Source organism: Daucus carota, chromosome 6 (assembly GCF_001625215.2).
Source record: "Daucus carota subsp. sativus chromosome 6, DH1 v3.0, whole genome shotgun sequence".
NCBI classification, from domain to species: Eukaryota; Viridiplantae; Streptophyta; class Magnoliopsida; order Apiales; family Apiaceae; genus Daucus; species Daucus carota.
Window position 1 is genome coordinate 39,028,649 of NC_030386.2, and position 22,383 is coordinate 39,051,031.

The following is a 22,383-nucleotide window of genomic DNA, read 5'->3' on the forward strand; positions in this document are numbered from 1 at the left end:
TCATCATCAGTATCTCCTCCTTTAGAGGTTGTAGGAAGCATCCTTAGTAGTTGCTCTAGTTGTTGTGGAGTTATTGTTCCTGTGCTGCTTGCAACAGACCTTGCATCACCATGTAATTGACCCTGAGCATTTGCAGCAACTCTTGCACCACCATTTGTCCTTCCCTTGTTCCACCTAGGCTGGTTGTTGCTGCCATTTCCTCTTCCTTTTCCTTTGAATAAGGGCTGAGTCTGAGGTTTTGCTTTAGCATGCCAGCTTGGATATCCTACTACTGTCCAGCATTTATCAGAGGTATGTCCTCCTTTTCCACATGCTCCACACTGCACTATTGGGGAAGTCTGTTGCACATTTGCTGAAAGACCAGTAGTTCCTTTACTAAACATTGCCAAACCTTCAGTTTCTTCTTTAACTTGGCCCAGCACTTCTCTTTGTGCCTCTTCCTGTTCCAAGTAACTACAAGCTATTTCAACAGATGGGAGTGTAGTCATCATTAGAATCTGACTTCTCTGAGCTCCATATATTTCATCAAGGCCATTCAAGAACTGAAATAATTTTTGCTCTTCTCTTTGTTGATGAAGGGCTGATATTAGATTTGTTATATCAGCAGTCACAGAACTGATTTCTGGAAGAGCTGTGAGTGATTCCAACTCTTCCCATAAAGCCCTCATCTGAGTGTAATACTCACTGACATGCTTTCCTTGTTGCTTGGTTTCATACAGCTCTTTATTGAGCTTGTATTTTCTGGATCCATTGGTGAGAGCAAATCTCTGTTCCAGATGTTTCCAGATTTGGTGTGCACTGTTGACAAACATTATGGATTTTTTGATAGATTCAGACACAGAACCTAAAATCCATGAGATGATCATATTGTTACAAGTATCCCATGCCTCTCCCTTGACAGCATCTGCTACATCTTTGGTGAGAGTTCCATTAACAAACCCTAACTTTCTTTTAGAAGATAGAGCTATCTCCATAGATCTTTTCCAAGATCTATAGTTACTTGATCCTTGGAGCTTATCTATAGCCATGAAATTGTTTCCATCAGAAGGATGGAGATACAAAGGGCTTGAGACATCTATTGTTGTCATCTTTTCCCTCTGTAATACTGAGCTAAGCTGATAATGATACTAACAAGCTATTCTAGTAAGTGTTTGTGTGTTTATGGAGAACCTCGCTCTGATACCATGAAAACATTTGAAACTATTCTGTTCAAACCAGTTCTCCATTTTCATTCATCTTAAAAACTGATTACAATATGAGAATTCATTCTCTACACAAAGGAAGTCTACAGAATGCATCCAAACCATTGGACAGGACCACTATCCTACTGACATAAACATGCAGACAAAAACTATAACTAATACTGCTAGACCAGACAATTAACCATAACGGACTCTGGCCCTTTCTGGACTCATGCATGCTACTGAATTTCTTCTGGACAGATGGTCCTTTGACTTCCATAAAGACCTTTGGCTTCATTAATATATGATCTTTCTGGATAATCATCAACATTTTGAAGCAACAGGGGTTAATGGCTCAAGACTTGTTAAAGCTGGCAAAACAGACCGACGATTAAAAATTAATCAAGAAAAAACATGAACACTGCGCTCTCATTCGCCGTCCTTTAGATTCAATCACTAGACACAAGCTGTGCTGAAGCTGGGAATTAAGCATTAATCTGGTTTATCATGCCTCATTAACAGATCACAAAACTAAAATTTCTATTCATCTTTAAAACATCGACATAATTACATTAATCAAATTAACCCCAGTATCTAACTTTCTTCTACTTGGATGCCAGAACAAGCCAAGACTTTTAAACATCGACATAATTTACAAGAAACAATAAAAAACGAGTTAATAGGCTAAAACATCATTAAACTGACCCCTAGTTGCAGTTGGATAACTTAACTCAAAAAATTTGCAGCCAACTCATGAAACTGATAAAGATTTGCATTCAACTCTACTCACAAGCAAAGGCTTTTAGTTATTTTTTGCCCAATTTCTTGTGAAGCAGATTCTTCAACTCCACCTGATACAGATCAAACTCACCGAACTTTTTAAAGAACTCATGATTTATTACCTCCCGTAGTGTTGGCGTATGCGATTGATACAAACAAAACTTCGCGAAATCTCTTACAGCCGATCCCGTCAGCAGCTCTTTCCTCCTCGTCTTCCCGTAAAAGCACCCCAGAACCAATCTATCACGAACAAATTTATCACGGTATTCATCATTAAACAAGCACAAAGCTAATCCTCCAACCATCCGAATATCGGCCTTCTGCTCCTCATCCTCACAATTCCTCCTCACAGGCAACTCAAGCTTCACCTCACAATCTTCATCCAAGAAAACAGTATTCAAATTAATGTTCCCATGCACGCGATTTTCACGTGCATGAATATACTCCAGTGCTTTGAGGACTCCCATGATCACGAAAGAAATAAATCTCTCGTGGCAGCCACGTCGAAACAGGGAGAATGAGTGCAGAGACTTGGCTGGCTGGATCGATATCGAAAACTCGTGATTTTGTACAACAGGTATCAAATCCAGGATGTTTTTGTGTTGGCGATAGATGGTGTCAGCTTCAACCAAATCAGAACTTTGAGTTGATGCCATTGGAACCGAAACACTTGATCGAGATTGACAGAAAATATACATGAGAGATGTTGATTATCTAGTGAAATTATGATACGGAAGTAGTTTAAGGTATGATCCCCGTATATAAGTACTGGTTTGCACAAATTAGAGTAGGCTTAGAACTCAAAAGTGAGTAATTTTCCTGGTAAGTGCTCGTTATTTCGGGTAACTGTTCTTGAAAAAGGTAAATCAAATATACGAAGAAATCCTAATAAATTAGATTTTGATTTGGCATGGACTGAATTTTATAAATATCATCGTCACGCAATTATTTGTATAAATTTATTATAAATACATATACTTCATGGGTCGCCCTCCTTAAATTAGAACCATAGAACTATTAGGGTTTTGCGGTAGAACTCTAAATTTTTTAGGATCTAAATCTAAATACATGTTTTTTTTTCATTGTTGTGTGTGTACAAAAATAATTTTAAAATATAATGCATGGATATTGACATTTTTTAGATGTGAAATTCTGCGGCAGAACCCTAACTAATACTAGAACCCTAACTAATACTACTAGAAATAAGGTAAATGTTGGGTCTCGTTCTTTCCAGAACATGACCCTATAACTCATTGTTTAAAAAACAAAAACAAGATAATATTTTAGAATCAAAATATAAAATTTCTCTAAAATTTGAATTTAATTGTTACTGTAAGCTGATTGACCTAATTTTATTATGAATAATAATAATAATAATAATAATAATAATAATAATAATAATAATAATAATAATAATAAACAATAAAAATGAACTAAAACACCATGATTATATGTAAAACTAATTGTGCAAATAATATTGATATAATTCTATAACGGATTTCATTCTGAATTCTATAATCAGAAGAAGAAGAGGAAATCGGAATTCAACGTGAGCGGGAGGGCAAAGGGCAATGATGGATTGATGGGCGAAAAAAGAATCAATTGTGAGGTCACGGTGGCGATGTGGGAAGAGGTCGAAGGATAAAATCGAGACAAAAAATATGGATAGTATGATCTTGATTGATATAGCTACATGTCTACATTTAGGATTGTATTAGAATTTAAGTTACAATTTTAGTTGATTTGATTTATCTTGTTTCTGAAAATTAGTCGTGTTAATTGTTGTTGATAGATACTTGAGAATGCAATCATTTAAGTTGAATTTGTGGTCACTATGTTTTTAATAATATGTTTTAGGTTGCGTTTATAATTTTTTTTTATAAGAAAGATATTTTTTGTATTTTTACAAAAAAATATTTCTAACTTGAATATTTGTGAAAAAATTTATTATTATTATATATATAATATATAATATGTATATATATTTCTAAATACATATATTATAATTATATATAATCTATTTTTAAGTATATAATATTAATCATGACATAAAAGCATACGAATGATAAAGACGATAATTCCAAATTGATAGTATTCAAATTTATCACATATTAAAGTGAACACGAGAATAAATAAATTAAAAAACACGCAACACAATAAATTATCAACTAGTAATTATTAAGTCTACATTCATCTCACTTGATAACTTTTATCATCACCCTCAAATTATTTCAGCATCTCTGCAAAACAATAAACTCCCGCAGTAAAATAACTAAATTCGTGTTATGACTCCACAAAATGTAAAAACTCGACCATTGAAAATTAAAATATTCATTACCACTCAAAAATTATTTTTTTCTTAAAAAAACTACTCAGCTCGCACAAAATCAAAACAGAAATAAGAAAAAAATATAGAAAATAGCAAGCCCTAGAATTCAAATATTTCAAATACAAAATCCGATACACAAACCCCGGCCAGCACAGCAAAGCAGACTATATTATAAAGGAAAGCAAGCGTAGATAGAGGAGCGATACAAAAATTTGAATAAGTGCCTTTCCGCTCAGCGGAAAATCTAACCGTTTCCAATCAAAATTAGGGTTTCGAGATTTCAATCCATGGCGGAGAAGAGAACAGCGGCGAAAGAGCCGATGAGTCTGAATCAGCGTCACAATCGTCTCCTTTCTGACCTCTCTTCTGCTCCGCATCCCAAGCCTCCTTTTCATTTCTCAAGTAACATATCTTTTGATTTCGTGTGTGTGTTTAATTTGATTGTTGTGTGATTGTGATTGTTTGAATTGATGTGTGATGTTTACTAGGAGATAGAGAGGATGAAGCGAAGGTTAATTTGACTAAGGCTTTTTCGTCGAGTCTTAATTTAAATGATGATGATGATGCTCCTACTTTCGCTGGGATTTCTGATTTTGATCCTCCTCCTCTTTCCAGTCCAGGTACTCTCTCTCTCTCTCTCTCTCTCTCTCTCGCTCTCCCCCTCCCTCCCTCCCTCTCCCTCCCTCCCTCTCTCTCTCTCTCTGCCTCCCTCCCTCCCTCTCTCTCTCTATCTCTCCCCGCTCTCTCTCTCTCTCTCTCGCCTCTCTATCTCTCTTGCCTCCCTCCCTCCTCTCTCTCACTAGATCCTCCCCCTTTCTCTCTTCCCCCCCCTCTCTCCCAGCAGCTATACGTGTGTGGATTAATTATTTATGTATATGTATATGATATATCGTCTGTTCTAGTGAAGGACATGATACTATGAAGTATGAAGTACGCTGCATCATTAGTCTGTGTATATAATATAATTATAGCTGATTGTATCGAAGTATTACCAGAGAATGGTTTTTAATTTATAGATATAACTTGTAATCGTATTAAATATTAAAATTGGAAACAATGTATGTGAATATATTGTATAATGTATTTGTTCCAGGTGCGGTATTAAGGATTTAACTACCATTTCTGGTTTATAGGTTTTAATGAAAGATGCTATACTGAAAAGATTATATCACCTCTTTACTGTTATGATCTGTTACAAATTTTAGCTGATTTCATTTATATATCTTGTTTGGTATATTTGTTGTGTAATAATGTTTGATTAAAAACAGGCGGAAAAGAGGAAGCAAAGATGAATGTCACCAGGGAATTCTTGCCAAGTGTTACTGTGAATGATGATGCTCCTACTTTCTCCCGTATTGGTGATTTTGGTTCTCCTTCTCCCCCTCCTCCTAAATCACGTACTCTCTCTCTCTCTCTCTCTCTCTCTCTCTCTCTCTCTCTCTCTCTCTCTCTCTCTCTCTCTCTCTCTCTCTCTCTCTCACGCGCGCAAGAGTGTATAATGTTTCTGGTTAGGTTCAATAAAAGTTATATATTTATCATTTTGGGTTTTTTGTATTTTTAAGTGAAAGTACTATACTATAAAATGATTATCATCCGAGTGCGATGAAAATACTATACTATAAAATGATTATCATCCGAGTGCGATGCTTTAGTACGGTTTTAGCTAATTTTATCCATGTATATTTAGAGAAATGATTTTCGATTGACACCTATAACTAAAATTTTTAAATGAGGAAACATAATGTGTGTCTCTATTTGTATAATTTATTTTTTCAGTCATAAATTTTAGAATACAGTACCCTTTTTGGGTGTATAGTTATTTTAATACAAGATACATGATACTGTGAAGTGTGAATTGGATATCATGTTTTTACTTCTAGGAATTTTTACAGTTTTAGCTGATTTCATTTATATGTATATATCTTGAAGACAAAATTTCCCTTAAATTTTTATTCGAATTTTTTTTTCCCACGTACTTATATTTGAATATTGATTACAATTTGTAATGAGGAAGAGTTTATCTCAATAATCTTTTTGGAATTATTGTTTTACTATCAAATTATGAATTACAACTACCACTTCAGTAGTTGCAGGAAATCCACCAGCTGTTGAGCATCACGTGGAGTGCTGGAGTGATGCACACAACTCTTTTGGTAGATCATAGTGTTTTCCCATACGATAATGCCGCTTTAGTTTTACGTGTGTTTCAGTGTTTTGCTTTTCTCCTCACTCTCTTGTTAATGTTTTCATTAATGACTTTTTTATAGAAGAAGAAGATTCACAATTGAGTCTCAGCAGAGCTTTGTCATCAAAGGATACCCAAAAAGATGACGCCCCTCATTTCTCCGGGATTGTTGGTTTCGACTCTCCTTCACCTCCTTGTGGTAAATCTTCTCCCTCCCTCCCTCCCTCCCTCCCTCTCTCTCTCTATCTGTCTATCTGTCTGTCTGTCTCTCTCTCTGTCTCTCCGTTTGTCCGTCCGTCCGTATGTATGTATGTATGTATTTTGCCTTCTCCAGTTTTGGGGTTTTTTAGTCTAATTTGAGATGATGGACGTACTATGAAGTTTTTGTTATCTCATTACAGATTAGAACGATATTAGCTGTTGTTGTGTACTTGTAATTTTCTCTTTTTGGGTGGTTAAGTGAAACTTTTCATTACTATTGGGCCATTGGCTTTTAGAAATTAAGTTCTATTGTTAATGGGAAGTTATATCTTTGCATGATGTAAATATGATTTCGTGCTTTCATATACACACTTAACTACTAATGCTAATAGATGCAGGAAATTCATAACCGTTGAACATACATTATTGTTTTCTCATCTACGATAATGCAGTTTATCTGTTTTCCTGATTATTCTGTTTTCGTATTTTGCTTTTGCATTTGACGTGTGCATGTTTTTGTTAATGTATGTTTTATTTGATCAATGTCTTATACCTGAAACAGAAGATTCAAAAATGAATCTCAGCAGAGCTTTGTCATAGAACAATACAGAAAAAAGTAATGCCCTTCTTTTTTCCATAACTGTGATATTGAGTCACTTTCCTCCTTGTATGCTGTTTCTCTCATCTTTGTGTACATAAATATCGGCCAATCAAAGTATTAGCATACTCTAGTCATTCTGGGTTCTTGGTCTGTTCGCATAGCAAGGTACCATTAACTTGTATCACATCATAACTTGCCAAGATAAAATCTAATGAACTCTTTAAAAATATTTAGGCCTCTTTTGTTTCGTCAACTTTCAAGTTGCATAGGAAATTGAACTTCCTTGTAACTAAGTTGCATCACAGAGTTCCAAGTTAAATAAGATGTTTGTGTTTGGTTCATCACTATGTAATTAGGAGTTGCATAATTAATTTTGGTAAGTAATTAATATTTTTATATTAAAAAGCTATTCAACTTGGAGTGACTATGGTGAACCTAGGTGACTAAGTTCCCATGTTTTGAGGTAACTACAAATATCATGGAATTTAAAGTTCCCTTATCATATTTAGATATCATGTAACCAAACACTTGCACCCAATTTATATCCAAGGAACTTCTAGTTACGTAGTTGGGTTACATCGAAACAAACAAGGCCTCAGTTTCCCATTAATATTTAATATGAAAATTTTTAAATGGGATGGATATATTAATATTTTCACATCACGTGTTTTCATATGAACTGAACTACTAATGTGTTTTATTGCACAAATTCCATCAACACATGAGCATCAAGGAGGCTACTCACACAGCAGTACTGGTACTGTATTATATAGTTGTTTCTTGTCTCAAATGGCTTAGATCCATACATATAACAATTTGATTGCCCTTTTAGAACATTATTACCATCGGAATCTCCTATTATATTTTTTGATGTAATATATTAATGCACTCTTTTATTTTTTCCTTTTCGCTGCCATATACCTCCTTTTGAACTATCTTTATTATCTGAATGAAAAATGATTGCAGAACTAGAATCAGACGTTGGTATTAAAGTCAGCAGTTCCTTAACCGAGGGTGAATACATGCCTTCCCTTAACAAAGTTGAGAAGGCCGAGTTTCATAAGTTTGGTCATCCACCTGGTAATCTTTTGTACACACAGGCAAATACGAGTCCACACACAGACACACATATGTATTGTATTGTATTTATTTTAATATGTGTACCTTGTAGAGTGTAAGGTAGGAGCAAGTCAGCATACATATAAAGCAAAGAGACTATAAAGCCGTGAAATCTTTTGAAGCTCATTAATCATAAATTAGCATTAATAATATGCTTCGTAATGATTTTTAACATGTATAATAGAGGGGCGTGTCATGTAATATTTTTGTTAACTGAAATAATACTTATAATTTTGGTTGTATCGGGTTAACTAACGGATTATGTAATGTACAGCAGAAGAGAGGAAGCCTTTGAAGGTTAAGCTTGAAGGTAGACGTCGACTCTGCAAAACAGTTTCATCAATTAATGACTGTGAAGAAGATGACAGTAGCACTTTTTTGAACGATGAACCAGACAATTCAGGGGTAGCAGATTTTAAATCTCCGCCCCCACTGAAGAAAGACCTAAATAGTGGTGATGAAATCATGGATATTCTTCATGATTTAAGTGCTAAATTTGAGGTTCTCTCGATGGAGAAGACTAAGAGACCATTTTCGACGAAAACTGGGCTAGTGGAGGATTTATCTGCTTCACGTATGAATAAGGGTACTGCATTTGACAAAGAAAATGAATTGCATAAGAATGCTGGTCCTTCGCCAAGACCTGATAGCTTTGGCAGTTCTAGTGGATATGATTTCAGCAAAGCCAAAGTGTACGATGATGTGTCTGAAATCAGGAGAGATGGTGGCATGTTGGTAAATGATATGAAGAATTGTGCAGGAGATAAAAAGAAGAATGGAACTAGGCACATGAATAATCACATCTCTAATGCAGGACAATCTAATAATTTAAAACATGCTCATAGAAGAAAAGACCGCAATGATGATGACTGTGTAGTTATTAGTAATCATAACTTTTTAAAAAGTTTAAATGCACGGGAAAGCACAGTAAAGTGGGAGCCTGATGATCGTGACAATATAAATAAATTGGACAAGGCTGGGGAAAATAATTTTGGAAATGAAGATTCTATTGTTTTGAGTGATCCTATCTCTCAGTTCAAATTAAATGGGAAAATTGCAAAAATGCTGTATCCTCATCAGCGTGATGGATTGAAGTGGCTCTGGTCACTTCATTGTCAAGGTAAAGGAGGCATATTGGGTGATGATATGGGTCTAGGGAAGACAATGCAGGTAAATATTCTGAATTTACTCCCAAGCTTTTTCTCATAATTCATTGAATATGTAAATGACACTTAAGATCATAAATGACATCTTTTTACACTTTATTTCAGATATGTGGTTTTTTAGCTGGGCTGTTTCACTCACGTCTTATAAAAAGGGTTCTAGTTGTTGCTCCCAAAACACTTCTACCGCATTGGATCAAGGAACTATCGGCTGTTGATCTTTCTCACAAGACAAGAGAGTGAGAATGCTTTGTTTTATTTTTTTATTATTGTAGTGTACTAATAACCTTGTCGTTAGATGAAAAATATGAAAACAGAAATTCTGAATATTTTTATATTCCAGATATTATGGGACATGTGCAAAAGCCCGGGAATATGAACTTCAATCCGTTTTTCAGGTGCTCCCTGTACTATATGCTTGTTCCTGTGACTGAATACCACTATAAGAATATATTGGTCTAGTTAGCAGGCCCTTTTAGGTTGATTGACATTGTTTCAAAAATAAAACATTGATCTTATAATGGTTCCATTATTTCCTCATGTTCCTAAAAAATCACCTTTATGTCCTTCATTTTCGACTATGTTGGAAAAGTAAAGGATTTATCTATTTTGTCTACCAAAGTATGATTTTCTTAGCAGACCAGTTTTCCGATTAAGTCTGGCTTCTTTGTGCCACTCTCACTTGGATTTCTAATATTATAAATTTAGAAAGAAAAGTGTTGGACTCATATCCAATGTTTTAGGTATGATCCATGTCATAATTTTGACATTTTAACTATCTTCCCTTCCTCTTAGGACAAAGGTATTCTTTTAACAACTTATGACATTGTCCGGAACAATACCAAATCTTTACGAGGGGACCATCACTTCTTTGACGATGAAGATGAAGAGACCTGGGATTATATGATACTTGATGAGGTATTTATACATCTTTGGTTTATGGTTCTGTTATCTTATGTAGGCTGCTTCAAATAGACATACCATTTCATTTAATAGGCTAGATCGTTCTACATGAATTAATACCTATATGTTGTTTAGTAGATTGATGTGTTATGTGGTTATTAAATATTTGGTAGGTGTACTGATTGACTAATGGAATAATGTGTATGTTGATGCTAATTGGTCTTGTCTGATGTGTTTGTTATGTGACACATGCTGTTTACACCTAAAAGAAAATGTTATCAAATTTTCCTTTGGTCACGATATCTCTGCCTTCCTTCATAAAAATATAAAGGGTTGTGCTGGGGTTTTAATTGTAGTTGAAGTGACAGGTATTAGATTAGCGATGATAATCAATTATGACGTATTACTTAGAAAATATATTTTTCTTCGTGGGAATTGTAATTTGTATGTTTTATCCACTAATTAACAAGTATTGATCTGGAACAGGATTTTATAGCAAATGAAAGTAAAAAATTATTTAAATAAGTCTGCATGCTGCCATGGTAGCAATCACAAACTGGAAAGAAAAGTTCAAAAGCAAACACTCGGGTATTCTAAAGTGTTTTTGAAACTTTTTAAATAGGAGTTGCTGTCATTTGGTCATTATTTCTTGCTTGCTAATGGCTTATACTTTATGGAGGTCGTTGTGTTACTTACTGAATAACTTCATGCACTTCTTTTATTATCCTAGAGGTAGGACACCTGTCTTAATTTTTGTATTTAAATATCAGTTTATAAAATTGATTGTGTTGCATTGATGCCATTATAATTGACAATTGGTGTCTTATTGGACATGAAAAATTATGATTAGTTAATAGAGTATACCTTTGTTGACATAAACAATTGCAGGGTCATCTCATAAAGAATCCTAGTACGCAGAGAGCCAAAAGTTTGCTTGAGATACCAGCTGCTCACCGTATAATCATAAGTGGCACACCTATACAAAATCACCTCAAGGTACTGACTGTATTTTGTGGCAATTAATCAGATATTTTGTAGTGTACTCTGTTTCACAGTTAGACTCCCAGTCAAGTTACAAGTGTAGTCAACTTCTAAAGTGTCAATACCAAATTTGATACTTATTAAATATATCTACCAAATTTGATATGATTTTCTTTGATCTGTGATCATTGTAAAACCAAGAATTAATATCACAAAATATGATACTTTTTAAATATAAATACCAAATTTGATCTGATTTTCTTTGAATTGTATTCTTTGTAAAAACTAAAAATTAATATAACAAGATCTATTAAAACTTTCTTACTTTGCTTATTGATGAAGTCATGCCAACACTTGAATCTTTGTATTTTACAAACACGGTAAAGCAGGCATATCCTGGAATAGAGGGCACACGTTTTGTTACTTTATTAAGCAGTGACTATAATCCTTTCTTCTATAAAATAATTGTAGGAATTGTGGGCCTTGTTCAGCTTTTGTTGCCCTGACCTTCTTGGTGACAAAAAATGGTATTTCCATATCTCATGAATGTGTTTCAAATTTTGTTTATAAAAAGAAATGATGGTCATTTATTCTGTTTTAGGTTTAAGGAAAAATACGAAAATGCTATTCTTCGTGGAAACGAGAAAAATGCTTCTGATAGGGATAAGCGTATTGGTTCGGCTGTTGCAAAGGTGATATTAATATGATCAAGATTGTATATTATTAATATTTTTATATTTACAGTCCATGAATTGTAAATGAAATTCGTTTTCTTGTGCATGTTTAGTTAAGTCTAAGATTACCTGATCATTGTCCTAGCTCCTACTGCATGTAATTTTCTGATTAAGGTATTAAAAACAAATGTATTTTTGTTGCTATTATATGTATAAAGTATACAAAGTACAAATGCTTGGACTTGGATGTGAATTTTGGCTTGTTACCCTGTCTTAAAGCCATCCACAAGTAATGATAGTAAATTTTATGTTTTGTTATTTTGTCGCATCTATTCTTTTCTTAAGATTATCCTGAGATTTGTTAATAGTTCACTGTTACATTTATTAATAGTTTGATTTGCTACTTATAGTGAAAACAAGTATCTCAATCTCCTAATAACCATGGATTTTGTCTTGTCACTTCGACATCTAGTTGACTATTTAAAAGCACCAACGTTTGGTTTATCTTGTTGAAGCTTGTCCGTTGTAGCATAAGAGTCAGTCATCATCATACGCTTATCTTGACAGGAATTGAGAGAACGCATTCAACCTTATTTCTTACGTCGCTTGAAGAGTGAGGTGTTTTGTGATGATGATGGCACAAACACGGCCAGTCTTTCCCAAAAGCATGAAATTATTGTGTGGTTAAGATTAACTAAATGCCAGGTACTAGCTAAAAAAATCTGAATTCTTTAGAAACGGTGATGACATATGTCTTATAGCTATCTATATTGCTTCATGCAGAGACAACTTTATGAAGCTTTTCTAAAGACCGAGTTGGTTGTTTCTGCCTTTGATGGATCTCCATTGGCTGCGCTAACGGTAATATCTATATTGTTTTTGACACACTTCATCTTATTGTGTGATATACTGATATCCATATCTGTAAATACAGTATCTACTATTTAATATTTGCATAATTAGTTATATGTTTGTGTTATGTGCGTATGTACTGAATATAGCTGCTCAATATGGATATTCTTTTGGTTAGAGCTCATTAAATTTTTTTATATTATGGCACTAAGTACAGAGAGTTGAATGAAAGAGGCACATTTAAACCTAAAAGGAATTCAGAAGTATTAATGAGTAAGCCATGTATGCTCGCAATGTCTGCTCAAGTTAGAATTCCACCCCACATTAATTGCTTTGCTTGCTTTAAATTTTTAATTATTGACCGTCAATTGCTGTCTATTCGGTCCAGTGGCCAGATATTACCATGCCATTAATGTCAATAGAAGAATTGGTATGGCTGTAGTTGGACACATGTAAGAATGTGATATAGCCTCTGGGGCTGTTTCTATAGCAAGAAGGGAAAAATGCAATGGATAAAGTGATGAACAGATTTGTTTTGTGTGAATTTATTGGAGATGAAGAGCTGTAGTAATAAAATTATAAAAAACTTCTGAAGGAGAAGAAACGAAAATTAGAATGAGATTGACATCTCATCTGGTAGTTTTAAACCGAGCAAATACCTGAAAACATATTTCTGTTTTCCATCCAATGTCCATTGCTACACAACACAGTAAAAGTTCAGCAAGCTTGATGTTATAGAACATGTTAGATTGTCTTTTTATGGATCTGTGAGGATGCCCTGTGTCACAATAGAAGGTCTGTATTGGTCAAACAACTCACCACACTATAACCTGCGCAACTTGATGAAAAACTTAAAAAGCGAAGTGTACGGGTATATATGGCTTTTATGTTACACACAGTTTATATATTTCTAAGAAAACTTAGGCCAGTTCAATAACTAAGTGCAAACAGAGGAATAGGTCAGAAAAGAAAGAGGCAAAAGGTGCCACAGTCATCGCCAATATCAAGCAGTGCTGTACAATGACGGCTGAATATTTAATTTTTTTTTATTTGTTATATCCTTTGTTGTTAAATTCAGCATCTTCTATATATCTAAGTCTTTGTTGGTTTTCTTTAAGGTTAATTGTTTTAGTCTTTGAAGTATCAGAATTTTGATTACATGTACGCAGTCTAATTTCACTTCATAATATATATCTTAGTGTCTTTCTTTCTCTCAAGTAGATCCTGAAGAAAATATGTGATCATCCATTGCTTTTGACGAAAAGAGCTGCCGAAGATGTATTAGAAGGGATGGATTCAATGCTTAACCCTGAAGAGCATGGCGTGGCTGAAAAGTTAGCAATGCACATTGCGGATGTGACTGAAAGGCTGGATTTTGCAGAGAAACACGACTATGTGTCCTGCAAAATCTCTTTTATATTATCGTTATTGGTTAGACTCCAACATTATCTATAAAAATATATAGATATATGCTCCTTGAAATGAAGCCACACTACTCACTACTAGTAATACATTGATAACAAATATTCTTACAACTACTAACAACCAAACAATTCACTCGCAATATTATTCGGCATAGACATGATTACTCATTTTTTGAACATCATCTGAATTTGTTATATCTCTAATGTTGTTTCACAGCCAAGCTTAATCCCCAGGGGTCATAATGTTCTCATCTTTTCCCAGACTCGAAAGATGCTTGATCTAATTCAGGTTAGTTTAGCTAATTAGTTTCTTGAAGTTTTGTCCATTACAAATTAACATATACACTAAATATTGTGTACATGCAATTAACGGTGATATGAGTGTAGATTTTACCTTTTTTTGGCTAAACGCAAGCTCATTGACTCACAAAGTTACTTAGTATTAGAATCTATACTCATTAAGTGAAATCCCCTTTTAGTGGAACATCAGAAGTACCAAATACCAAAGTACCAAAATTTGGCTGTTATCATGTAATTTCTTTTATTTGATAATTATTTTTTTATTATTCTCCGATAAAAAGACTTCCATATTGACCAGGATTTTGTAATGTAATGATTATCCCACCAACATAATTATATCGCCAACAAAACTATGTGTTTTAATTTTTAAAACTCAAAACAATTTAATTTACAAACAACTCTATAAAATTCCTATTGCATTTCAGAATTCTAATAAATAAGGAGTCCATATTGATAATATCAGCCAAATCCATATTAATATGAAAATTAATTCAACCTCTGCCTTTCACAAGATTGCGATAAAGACGAAGAAGGTGGGGTAACACGATAAACGCAAACTCTGTCAAGAATTAAGCTATTGCCACTACCACTATTAGAAAGATTGTCCCTGTTGCAACGTATAGTAAAAGGATCGAAACACAAGACATTGACAAAAAAAATTGATAACAAATTAGTTCTAAATTAGAGTTATTTAGGTTAAAAGCTCTTCTGTTAGATGTGTATATTAATATATTAATTTGTCAAACAACTACCACTACTAGACCTAAAACTTACACATAATATTCACCTGTTCGACTTTTATATTAATTTGTCAAAAAACTATTGAAATAACATTTGATCCTATGAATTTATTTTAGAACGATACGTTTTATTTTAGACCTACAAAAACTCCGACTAACCTTACACATAACATTTACCTATCAGGCGTCTAAAACAATTGCAAATTTAAAATTTTTAATTTACTAAAGATTAAAGACCGTACAAGTCAACTAATATTTGTTGGTGCTGAATATTCTTTCCATCTCTTTAAAAATCATAAAAAAGATAATGATTTTGCTAAAATAAAACATATTGTTCTAAAATAAATTCATAGGATCAAATGTTAATACATGAAAAATATTATATCTAAACAACAATAGTTTAAATGAGTATATGAAAAAGATGATAGTGTAATTAAATAATAAGACCTTATAATTCTAATAAATAATAGATTTAAAAAATTCATATAAACCGTGCTTGGCACGGGTAATAAGCTAGTATGATTTATATGCATGATGCTAATGGCTAACTTGTACACACACACACACATATAGACACACACACACACATATATATATATATATATGTTTGTATAGTATCACTATTATTTCTTAGCTATGATTTCTGTAGCATAATTATTCACCATTCTAAATCTTTGTTTTTTTTGGGCATTGAATAATCGCACATCAGAAGTTTAGCTATAACATACTTCTGTTTACTTTTAGCATCACTATGACCACAATAGTTCTATTTCCAAAGAACACAAGCAAGTACTTGTAAACCAACATTGTAAAAACTAAAAGCAAATTGCTAAAGGCTTGATTCGATATATATAAACATTCATTACATTTACAACGTAAATAATGGAGGTTAGGGGCAACAGTGCATATATATAATGTTTTTATTGCCTGCCAATGTTCTGGGCATTGAATTGTTTAGTATATTCTGCTTTATCTTATTCTTTGTTTCCTGTTAATGTGTTCAGCATTATGGGCGCCTTGTGTATTTTTTTTTTGGAACATGATTACTGCCTCTGTTCATTAGCATCCATTATTATTGTGCCTTATTTGCAACTCCTGTCTAAAGTGGTTTTTTTTATCACATTTGATTATAGTAAAGCTCAGTTGCATTAAATATATTTGGCTATTAGGATATTATTTGCATTTTTTTGGCTAAAATATTGTATGTCGCATATTTTAGTATTATGTGAGTGATCTTTTAGTTATATTTTTGTCTAATAATTTTACATCGGGTGCTCTGACTATTGTATTGGTAACGGTTGATCCAGATTCGAATCCGAGGTGATATTTAGTAGAATTTTTAGTTTTCTGATTAATCTTTATCTTTTTTTTTAGGATTCCCTAATATCTAACGGCTACAAATTTTTGCGGATTGATGGGACTACCAAAGCTAATGACAGACTGAAGATTGTTGATGTGAGTGTGCTAAATTATGCTAAATTAATTATCAGGAAATATTAAAAAAAATAGTTTTAGTGACACAAACTTGCATCGCAACAGGATTTTCAAGCAGGCGGAGCTCCCATTTTTCTACTGACTTCTCAAGTTGGCGGACTAGGACTTACACTAACAAAAGCAGATCGTGTCATAGTAGTTGATCCAGCTTGGAATCCAAGGTGAATGTTCACAAAATGTATACCGTTACATTATAAAGTCGGATCTAGTTTTCGAGTTGGTTAACTGTTTTGAGTCTAGTAGCAAGTTTAAAGTTTAATCTATTTTTCAAATATTGCTCCGTTTGCAATTAACTTCAAGTGCAATAATCTGTTTCAATTAATTAAAACGCATAACTTCTCTGTATACTAATATACATTCCCAGTATTCTTTGCACGGCATAAGTTTATTTGTTAGTGAAAAAAAGTCAAATACAATATTAGCGGTCTATTTGTATTTATCTTAAAAGTACTTTGATTTTCAGTATGTATAACTTAAGTGCTAATACTAATTTATTTATATTTATAGAATTAATAAAACTTTGTGCGATAATGAGGGACTAACTTAAGTACATTTTTGTACATTTAAAATTGTGAAATTCTACACATATATGTATATATATTATTTTCACAACTGTATAATAATTTCACGACATGGTGTCCTTCGTTTACAAATTGAATAACTTATAAAATACCAAGATAAGCTACTTTAGAAGTGCATTTCATAGTCTGAAATTAGTTTTGATGTGGTAGCTCTGTATAAAGATAATGGAATTCAAAAAGTAGAACTATGAAAAATTAGTTTTGAATCTTTTGTGCTGGTCACAAAGGAGTATTTATATACATGTGATTGAATTTGATTAAAACTTGGACTTTACCAGAGAAAATGAAAATAACATACTTTTTTTTATGCTCTAAAAGCAGCGACTGTAATGTACCAAAAATAAATTATGCGATTGTTGGATTAGCTTATGACATGAATTTTTAGCTGATGACTTTCAGATAAGATTTTGCCAAATCATTACCATGCATAAAATTATTCCTTTCCAGGTCTCCGTATGTACCCAATAATTTATCTACATAATATAACTGTATAATATGATACAAGTAAAACTTTTCTAAATAATTATAAAATATGTGTAAAAATTAAAAGTTTAGCTCCTCTCTCTGCATGATCTATATAAACATGAAATGCATTTAATATTTTATTTTCCATATCTTTTGCAGCACCGATAACCAAAGTGTTGATCGTGCATATCGTATTGGACAAAAGAAGGATGTTCTAGTGTATCGATTGATGACTTGTGGAACTGTTGAAGAAAAGATATATAGAAAGCAGGTAGTTTTTTTTAGATATGACTTTACTTGGTTAAGTTTTATGTTAACTTATATTCTGGTGATGCCATATTATGTCAATAAACTGTATGTTTTTTTTCTGATATTAAATTATGGGTTGTGGCGGGGATGTGGGTTTCACCCAAGGACTGCTCATATGACTTTACTTGGGTTAAGTTTTATGTTGACTTGTGTTTTTGTGTTGCCATATTATATCAATAAACTGTATGCTTTCCTTTTGATATTCAATTTTGGGTGTGGTGGGAATGTGGGTTCGCCCCCAAGGGCTGTTGCCTGTTCATATGTATAGAGTATATTTGGTACTTTTTTCATTTACAAGGTACCAATAATTTATATCTTGTATGCCTCAAGAACCTGCTGTTTGTTGGGGCACACGGTGATTAAAAAAAAACTGAAAGTCAATTTATTTTTGGCAATACATGCAATAGTGTTCTCATTTATTTGTAACTGCCCTCTTATAACCATGTTTTGCTATTTTATGTGACATAGGTTTTTAAGGGGGGCTTGTTTAAAAGTGCAACTGAACACAAAGAACAAATTCGATATTTCAGTCAACAGGTACTTAACTAACGGATCCAAGTCATCTTGATCTCTATTGTTTACTTGAACAACACACACACACACACTCACATAAGACACACAGTCATGCATTTTTAAATTCATATCTTTGTTTATAACAAAATTGGATCTCTTGACACACACACACACACATACATGTCATACTCACATATGAATATGTAAATTCACATCTTTGTTCTTAAGATATATGAATCAGTCAGACTGTTTTCTCTTCTTTTTTTCCTCCACTCAGTATATGTGTAAACATTTTTATGCAGGATCTTAGGGAGCTGTTCAGTATCCCTGAACAAGGTTTTGATGTTTCTCTCACTCAACAGCAGTTGCATGATGAGCACGATGGTCAGCTCAAAATGTAAAATCTTTTTTCATAAAGATGTTTATAGCTCTTTTTTGGTGATTTTTGTACCAGACCTGTAGTTTTAACTTTTAAACTACAATGCTAGTCACTGGGATTGGTATTTAAGTATTTTCATGAATATGCACTTATCTTTTTATATGTAGTACTGATAATAAATCTACAGGGATGAGTCACTGGAAAAGCATTTAAAGTTCGTGGAGTCGCTCGGTATAGCTGGAGTTAGCCACCACAGTTTACTTTTCTCAAAGACAGCACCTGTAGCAGCAGTGCAAGAAGAGGAAATTACAAGGTGAGCCTTATGCATGTATACTTGCTAGAACATTATGATACACAGTAGTAAATGCAGTGGAGATTGTGTAAACGTGATTTCTGGTACTATATGTAAACAACTGTTTAACATCTATTTGTTCATCACCATTCAAATTAGGGGATGTCTGAAGTGAGAAATTTTGACATTCAAATTGTTTGAAAGCCTAGAAATTCTTAAAACATTTGTGTTTTGTGAAGAAATCTTACGAGGGACATTGTCTCTCTTATCTGTAAAAACACTGATTTTTGATTGTATGTCTATGAAAGAATGAATATCTAGGTGAGGGAAACTTTAGATGAATCAGGGAAGGAGGAAAAGTTACTACTATTGTCTCCATCCTAATCGTTGTGTGGTGTGCAGGGTAAATCCTAATAGATTTGTGAGCAGCTCAGCCTCTTTCTCTTCAAATGAACGTGATATAGATGGGTAAAGCATATAGTGATTGTCAGTTTACTCCCTTCCACAATCATATTGCATTATTAGTTGGTATTAATTTGGAGACTTTTGTTTAAACAGTGCTAAGTATGCATTTAACCCAAAGGATGTTAAATTGCACACCAAAGTTTCTTCATCAAACAATTCATGTTCACCAAGTGAAAGGGATATTCAGGATAGGATCAAGAGGCTATCTCAAGTTTTCGCAAATAAGGTACTTCTTCTCTAAAAAATATCTGTTGGTGTTAAAAAACAAAACTGATTTACAATTGCTCGCTCGTTTTCCAAATTTTCCGAAGCAAGGGACTTCTTGTATGTGATGCATCATGCGAAAACAAAGACACCTTCCCCTTTAAGTCTGTTCAGAAGTTCATTCTGAATATTGTAACTTGAAATAATTCATGCCCAATCTTACCGACCTGTTAGTTCTTGAACTCTATGAAGGATTGTTCTGCAAATTCATGAAAACAAAACAAAACTGTGAACACCAAACAACAGTAAAAGCTGGGCTAGTTGATATCTATGATTGCTTTCCCTCTGTGTCATTCCTTTTTATTTTACTTTGCCTGGGATATAAACTTTGGCAAGTTATATTCTATATATTTATTGCATTATTAGTCTGGTTTGTAGCTTTAGCTAAATCATTGTCATTGGGATATGTATGCCGTAGAAGTGGTATCCCCTCCTTACAAAAAGCATGTAAAACTATTTTGATAAAGAGAACTTAATAGATTGATACTATTATACAACTCCTTACTATTTAATGCAATTGCGAAAATTTAGAACCAATAGCACACATCCTATAATTATCTGCTGCTTTGTTTGGTTTATACCCTTTCGCAGATATTGGCGTGTCCCTGAGATACCTTTATTCTTTTTTCCAGGTTATGATTTCCAACCTACCTGACAAGGGAGACAAGATAAGAAAGCAAATCGCTCAATTGCATTCGGAACTTGAAAATATTAGCTCGGAGGCTAGAAATAAAAATAATATAATCGATTTGGATGAAATATCAGGATAAATCATTTTCTTCAACTTTAGATATCTGATACTGACACAATTGGTGTTCATGATGATTTCATGTACAACTGAATTACGGGTGCAGTTGTTTTTCCAGACTTCCATTTTCACGAGCAGTGTAATTTTTCGGTCCATGTACTGCTCGGAGTCTGATAACACATTTCAATATTAATATTTTGTTGATATTGAAAGCACAAATGACACTTATTATTCCTCATTGTTACGTGTATAACAAGTGTAGTTGGACACAACTGTACCTGGCCAGTTTTTGGTTCTCTGATCTAAGTATCTCTTTTTTTTTTTTGGCTCATTTCTCCGATACACTTCTCTTTTGGGGAATTAAGTATAAATTAACCTTGTTTTCATGCTCACTGGCTCAGTGCTCAGATACCCATATTTATGCTACCCTGCAGCAGCTTTAATGAAAGGTGCAACGTGTTGCAAGTGTTTTATGGTGGCAGTTTCGCGACAGTTCTGATTACAGATTCTAGCAATGGTGGTTGTAGTATGATGTTGAAGCTGTTTTGTGATGGAACCGAATTCTGAGCTGCTACTCACAAAACTGTTTCAGTATTTTTCATTTTGGCAATTTTCAGGTAATGTGGCCGGGAATCGTCCCAACTTCCTATTGTTTCCTTGTTTCGTAATTGTTTTGTTAGTTGTCAAATGTTTGCTGCCTCAAGTTAAAATAAAATGCTCGTGCAGACTTTCGCTCATTCGAAGATTTTCTTGATTTTTTTGATGATCCCATGCTACAAATATCTCAAACCCGTTTATATTTATTTAAAAATTTATAAATTCTTGACGTTGATATGTAACCAAAGAAAACAATTCTGTTTTGTATTGTATACACTACAGTATAATTATTTAATGAGATATTCTTACGTTACAATCGTACAAGTCATATGGGTCACATTAAGCTGTCAACTATTACTTATGGCCCAGGGGTGAAGGACCCGTAAGTTCATTCCAAGCGTCTTCTTCCAAAAGGGAAACTAAAAATACTTTTCACATTATTAATGTGGATGAAAAATGTATTAATAACGATTTTTTTAATAATCTAACCGTACGAATGAGTAGATACTATAGAATTGAGCAAATATACGAATTTTCATAAAATTATATAACTTGCAACAATGAATTTATAAATCAGAAACCACATATATCGATAAGATATTAATATCCGTAAGATTTGATTAAAAAGTAAATCAGAATAGTAACAAAACTGAACTAACTGATAAATTATTAACATAGAATTTGAGATAGTCTTTTCTCTTAAATTAAGAAAAACTACGTGTATAATATGAATGTTCTAATAGACATGCAATTGATTTGATATATATATATATATATATATATATATATATTCTATTAATTGAGTTATAATTTTAAAATATTAGATTTTGAAATGGAAAAAAA

At 33.3% G+C, this 22,383-nt stretch overlaps 1 protein-coding gene across 8 annotated transcripts; it reads left to right on the forward strand.

Moving 5' to 3' along the window:
- The first annotated feature begins 4,424 nt into the window (after nt 1–4,424).
- LOC108227973 (protein CHROMATIN REMODELING 24) lies at nt 4,425–21,274 on the forward strand. Of its 8 annotated transcripts, none has more exons than XM_017403397.2 (26): nt 4,426–4,692; nt 4,779–4,910; nt 5,559–5,687; nt 6,375–6,443; nt 6,558–6,674; nt 8,244–8,357; nt 8,671–9,566; nt 9,668–9,798; nt 9,903–9,957; nt 10,355–10,477; nt 11,351–11,458; nt 11,915–11,970; nt 12,045–12,135; nt 12,685–12,822; nt 12,901–12,978; nt 14,191–14,400; nt 14,611–14,682; nt 16,808–16,888; nt 16,973–17,088; nt 18,133–18,244; nt 18,751–18,819; nt 19,098–19,192; nt 19,362–19,487; nt 19,869–19,934; nt 20,025–20,157; nt 20,828–21,274. In XM_017403397.2, exons 1-26 carry the CDS (start codon nt 4,578–4,580, stop codon nt 20,963–20,965), a joined length of 3,570 nt encoding a protein of 1,189 aa, XP_017258886.1. In that variant the 5' UTR covers nt 4,426–4,577; the 3' UTR covers nt 20,966–21,274. The 8 variants fall into 8 exon arrangements, with proteins under 8 accessions (XP_063935849.1, XP_017258886.1, XP_063935847.1 ...); XM_064079777.1 differs by having other exon boundaries at nt 8,677–9,566; XM_064079776.1 differs by having other exon boundaries at nt 6,561–6,674.
- The last annotated feature ends 1,109 nt before the right edge of the window (nt 21,275–22,383 follow it).

What these genes read in the sequence shown, in the direction of transcription:
- LOC108227973 (XM_017403397.2), top strand. Translation starts at nt 4,578, where the DNA reads ATGGCGGAGAAGAGAACAGCGGCGAAAGAGCCGATGAGTCTGAATCAG. An exon ending in CTTTTATATTATCGTTATTG is followed by an intron (nt 14,401 to 14,610) that starts GTTAGACTCCAA and finishes GTTGTTTCACAG; the next exon opens with CCAAGCTTAATCCCCAGGGG. An exon ending in AATGAACGTGATATAGATGG is followed by an intron (nt 19,935 to 20,024) that starts GTAAAGCATATA and finishes TTGTTTAAACAG; the next exon opens with TGCTAAGTATGCATTTAACC.